We start from the raw sequence: 5,912 nt of genomic DNA on the forward strand, positions 1-5,912 counted from the left end.
TTAGGTGAAACAGCCTGTATAAATATATAATATCATACACATTGTCATATATAATCATATATGTGCATTTACATGCTATATCTGGACCTTGTCGGTCGTTTAGGTAAGGGTACATCTTTCCATGGCAGCTCTGGTTTCATTTACACTGCAATTTTCTGTTCAGATGTTACTGAGTTTTGCATCTTTCTTGGCCAGGACTTACAATTCTGGTTTTTAGCGTGTTACAGCGCTGAACTTACGTAAAGCCCCACCAGTGGCCTCTACGAGGTCGAGAATGACAATGGCAATGAACTAAGGGTGTCCTAACAACCAATATTTATTGTATATATATTTTCACAATTTCCTCTATATTCTAACAGCACTTTTCAAGGACCTTGCTTGTTTACGCAGAGATTAGCGGGTATGGCAGGATTGCACTACAGGGCGAAGCGGGCTTCTGGCAGTGAGCGACGATGACATCATAACTGAGGCCGACCCCATTCGAAGTGGGAGTCAGTCTTTTGAGCAGAGAAGACATGAAGACATCCTGAAATGCGCTTCGTTTTTCATCCGGCACCCGCGCATCCAACTTGAAGAACTGCACGTGGGTTTCTGCGTGGAAAGAAGCAGGCAGTGAAGCGTTAAGCAAGGTAAGCAATTTAGTTTACACTTCTGATTAAGTCGCTCTGGTATTATAACCTTAGTCGTATGATAAGAAACTACGGCCATTAACTAATGCCATTGCTTCCATTGAAGTAGGCGTTATACCAAGTCATCTTTTTATCGCACTTTTCAAACATGCATACTATGTAATAGAGCTTGGTTGCGACTGGGTTGGTAGAGGTAGGACTAATAATGAAATGCACTTGCCAGCAATGAGTAATAATCTCCAGCATGCCTTACAATTTCCTCAGATGTTCTTTGGCCCTCAGCCTAATAATCATAATGATCAACTTGATTTAGAAGCTCTTCACTGTGTTTATGTGCACAGTGGCAACAACAGCAGTTAAGATATGGCATGCGCCAGCGGTGCCTTTACACATGCTATGCGTCTGGAGGGCAGTGAAAGTAGCTGAAGGGGAAGCGTTACACCTTGAATGCTGCACGTGTACGAAAGGGCACAAACGTGGGGCAGGTGGACTATTCGGCTAATGCTGTCGAAACGCTGACCTGAAACACACTCCACTGAGAGATGCTCAAGTCTTTCCCAATCAGTTTCTCAGACTATAAGTAAGTCGTCGTAATCCGTCAAGCACTGAAATACAGACAGTATCCCGTCATCAGTGGAAGCCTGATTCAAAACAGACGACACTGCTAAAACACACTGTGAGCAACCTGCCGCTGACCACCCACAATAGCGCGATTGTGACCTACAATAATTGTTTTTCTCCTTCGAAGAATAAGTGTATTGTGTTTAATATACGATTCATTTAGACTCAGTTAGGTTCAGTTAAAACAACTCGACAATCTCTAAGAGATGCACACCCCTTGAATAAGACGCTTTACTAATTTCCGCCACGCAATCACTTTGTGGTAGTGGATGTTTACACTTACCCATCCATGCATTTGCGGTGGGGAGCGTCCACTGACTGGTGTAAGTGCGGCAGGCAACCAGCTCCAGTCCAGCTGCATCGATAGCACTTCTTTCCTCAGCCTCTACCTCTTGACGGTGTACTGGCTGGTTGACGCGGAACCGCTTGGACAGCACAGCACAGGGATCCTGTATGAAAGCAGTGTTCCGCCACGACATCATCTAATTTCAAGAGAAGTTCGGTTTATGATCTCCATGCAGCAGCAATGATTGTTTCTGGTTTACTAAGAGAGAAAGAGAGAGAGAGACAAAGAGAGTATCATGAACAGGAAGGTATTGAGCTTAACAAACTAAGCGACACCCATTATGCTGCCCGACTCCTGCTTTACTCAGAGTTTTATAATGCGCTGGCCACTTGTCAGAAAAATTTTCCAATCTTGAAGAAATTCTTAAGGGCTCAAAGTTAACATGCTGTATTAGTTTCCCTCAGTATTGATGAAGTCGACGTCCATTTGTTTGTGAAAGACAGGAAGATCAACTATCCTCTCGTGAACTCGAATGCCTTTGGAAGAAAACTAGGGACGCAGCGAGAGAAGAAAGCAAAATAAAGTATGAATTTACGCAGTGAAAGGAGAGCAAACAGCTGCAGCATAAAACTATTTTGCACTTTTGATTCTTACTGCAACTGGAAAGTAATTTCAATTTTCTGTCCCTGCAAACATCTTTATCTCCATAGACTGGGGATGTAGCGAAACGAAAGTCAGTCGGAAGTATACAGGTTGTCCCAGCTAACTGGATCAAGATCTATATAAAAAAATAAGCGTTCTTCAAAGCTGAAATCGCGTGGATGTTGTTAATGTTTATCCAAAGATTTACATGACCATTTTTTTCGCTCCTTTTATTTGAACAATCGGTCGAGATAAATAAATTAACTTTTTAATAAAGCTTGAAACATTCAGGCGTCAATAGGAAAGTTGTGGAGTTCCACAAATATTGCCTAATCCAGACACTTCCAACGAGATAGACTTAGCGTGGCCGTTTTTATTCGGGAAAAGCGAAAGCCCGCGCATCTTAAACAAAATACCACGTGACAGCGCGCTCCATGCGCCCCAATACGCCGCGATTACAGCGCTCTCATCGGTGCTTTGTAGAAAGGATCAGTCGCTTCGCACCTTTCGTGCTGGTCTTGCCAGCTCTTTTTGCTCAGAGCTTCTAAGTACCTTATAGATTCACTGCAACATCATTCTTATAAACCAGGAAATCTCTTCTCCGTGGCCCCTATCTAGAGCGAATAGTTTCAGTGAACGCCTTCCTAGCTGCAGCGCCTGGTGATTGCTGTGAGGTACTGCGCTGCGAAGGATCTGCTTACTCGCCTGGGATCTCGGGAAATGCTGAGTCACATATCAGTACGAATTTTTCTTTTACTCTGGTTTCATTTTTTTTTTGTACATATCGAGGTGAAAAAACTAAAGTAGCTGTTGAAGTTGCCTACGTGGAAATGTGTAAAGCAATCTCCCCTCAGTCCAAATATACTGGTAGTAAATAAGTAATTTTGTTTGAAGAGAATGGTTTGTGTCCTCCCAGATACGAAGTGCCTTTTAATGGCTCAATGACGTTGTTCCTTTTATAATTTATGAGGTCTACTTTTATTCGCACTGAGCTCAGGAATGTTTGCTGGTTTGATAATTTTTGACTCTGTTTTTCATTGTTTAGCACCACCGTATATATATACGTCTTTGCACATACATGTTGTATATACATTTGATTAACACGTCAGAGGCAGTTTCAGATGAGGGGAATCACAGCGATTAACACCGCCTCTGACCTCATGAAGCTGTTATCTATAAAAGGACGTTGAATAGAAACGTGGAAACAAGGCGTTAACAGGTTTGGGCAGTTAATTAGTGTTTATCTAGGCTACCAGCCTTTGTTTTCCTGACTGACTTGGCATGTTTAACAGCAAAAATGGCAAATAAAGTAAACATTTGCCTTCCTGCGCTCTAGATAGTCTGGTCGCACCTTCCGCAAATAGATTAAGCAGACAGATTGCAACAGCCTAAGCTGCCGATCGGATACCTGCAGTACGTTTTTCCGGTTTCGTTCTTCCAATTCAGCTTTGAGACAACATTCATTATGAATATACAAATAACAGCGTTTTGGAGAAAAAGCTGAAACACTAGCTCATGTATTGTTTTGTATCCTGGGAATTTGAGCGAATAAATAACAATAAACGAAATACCTTCACTGGGTGCGCTGAAATAGGTCATCTTTTCGTACAAGTTTCAAGCAGTGCACCTAAAATAACTAAGCTGCGTCAGGAATATCAGCATTTGTAACGGACTTCACACTTTGCTAATGTTTGAGAAAATTCGATAAACTATAAGATTTTGCAGCGTTGCAGCGAAAAGAAGTGGCACCCAGACACACAAAGTTTATTGCTGGCGCTGAACTCAGTATCATTTTAAATATATGCGAAATATATATCTGTGGCAGTTCAAAAGTAGGACAGTCTGCGATATGCCTCGCGGAATCAGGAGGTCAGCTTAGTTGGAAACATAGGCAGGACGGTCGCCACCAGTGGCTTCACTTACGAAAATTTGGTTATATTTCTAGAACTCTATGTATACTGGAGGCATTTCGGGAGGCGCAGATGCAGAGTGTAAAGGAAGGAATAATTTTAATGTTTGGGCCAAATGTTGCTTGTTAGTGGCTTTTACTCTTTATAACTGGAATTTATCAGCACGCACGTTCTTCACACTTTACTGCGAAGTACCGATATGCTATATAAAGACAAAAATTATGCCTAAAATATTACTCCAACAGTGAACGCCGTGCATAATGTTCCAAGAAGTGCATGGGGATTTTAAAGACCCTCTTTATAATGCAACTATCGCAATTTCATGCCACCGAAGTTTTCCGTGCAATCTGTGCTTAGAGAGGGTACTTTTGAACCTCTGAAACGCCAAACCATCACTTACGGGTATGAGGTCCATCCATGCTTCCATCTCGTACATCTCCTGCCATGTGTCCGTGATGCTGGTTCTGTTGAAGCTAACAGCCAGGCATTCTCCGCCGTCCTTAAGTAGCCGATAAATGTTGCGGTATGCCGCCTCCAAGTTTGACACAAAATGCAGTGTCAGGAACGCGTACGCACGATCAAAAGAGCCATACTTTTCCAGAATGTGTTGAGGATTACCATGCTCTACATCGAAAAGCTCATAGAACACATCGAGCTCCTGATGATATTTCCTGGCGTAGTCAAGCATTTCAGCGCATATGTCGACTGCCACGACGCGCTTGCATGGTCGCAGACGAGGAAGCAATTCATCTGCCAAGAAGTTTGCTGGTCCGCAGCCAAGGTCAAGATACTGATCCTGTAAGCTGGATGGCCTCTTGAACTGCACACTGTATAGGCCCTTCAGATTCTCTCGGTACAAGTTGGTGTGCAAAGATACCAAGCCCATAGGGTTCAGATCAACGCCGCTTCGTTCCGATGGCATAGGTTCCATTTTCGAGTCACTCTGTGAGCACTTAGTCGTCTATCTGAAGTGGCGTGAGCTGTCAATGTGGACAGATTTTTCACAGATGTTTTGCGCGGCGAAGCTCTGAGAGTAGAGGTGAGCCCAGTACGGCAGATGATTGCTTTCTGAAAGGTTTTGCGCAAGTGGCGTGAGCTGTCAATGTGGACAGATTTTTCACAGATGTTTTTGCGCGGCGAAGCTCTGAGAGTAGAGGTGAGCCCAGTACGGCACATAATTGCTTTCTGAAAGGTTTTGCCCCAAAACATCATTCACTGTATCACGTTCGCTGCCTGTTGTCAAAAGCGTCTCAGTGAGCTTTTACTGCAGCGACACCCAAAACAGTCGTCCATCGCTTTTAGTCTAATATTTACGGCAGGTAACATTGTCCCTTTTATTTACTGCAACATAGCAGACAATAAACTGAAGTGGTCTAAACCGTCAGAAAAACAATCTTTGGTGTGTTTCGGAACGATCTCTTGCAGCGATATAGAAAGCACTAGCCGATTGTTTTGAGGGCATTACTTACCGCAGGTAACATTCTCCCCTTCATGCACTGCGGCATAGGAGTCAACGAACTCAGGTTCACAAGAGTGAGAGAAAAACAAACTAGTTTTTGTATCTCGTAAATAACTGCGGCTATGATAGGAAGCTGAGAAAAATGCCTCAATTCTTGAGATTTATCGTATGATGTCGGCATTCAGAGGACGTACAGTCGGGGACAAAAGTCTCCGGACCACGTGTTCCTCAAACGAAGCTTATAGCTCTACTATCAGACAGCGGCTGGAGACCGCACTTGTGGAGATGAAAGAACAAAAATTTAACTTTTACCTCCACAAGTGTGGTCTCCTGCCGCCGACCAATAGCAGACCTATCGGCTTCGT

General features: G+C 43.3%; 1 protein-coding gene across 1 annotated transcript; it reads right to left on the minus strand.

Moving 5' to 3' along the window:
* Positions 1–382: 382 nt before the first annotated feature.
* On the minus strand, positions 383–5,569 carry LOC149360828 (4-vinylphenol methyltransferase 2-like). Its single transcript, XM_089567938.1, has 4 exons — positions 5,558–5,569; positions 4,489–5,031; positions 1,534–1,699; positions 383–591 (listed from the first exon to the last, which is right to left on the minus strand). The coding sequence occupies exons 1-4, from the start codon at positions 5,567–5,569 to the stop codon at positions 383–385; spliced, it is 930 nt and encodes a 309-aa protein (XP_089424064.1).
* Between the last annotated feature and the right edge of the window lie 343 nt (positions 5,570–5,912).

The sequence above is a fragment of the Amblyomma mixtum genome, chromosome 2 (assembly GCF_055824585.1).
Source record: "Amblyomma mixtum isolate Tamu chromosome 2, ASM5582458v1, whole genome shotgun sequence".
NCBI lineage: Eukaryota > Metazoa > Arthropoda > Arachnida > Ixodida > Ixodidae > Amblyomma > Amblyomma mixtum.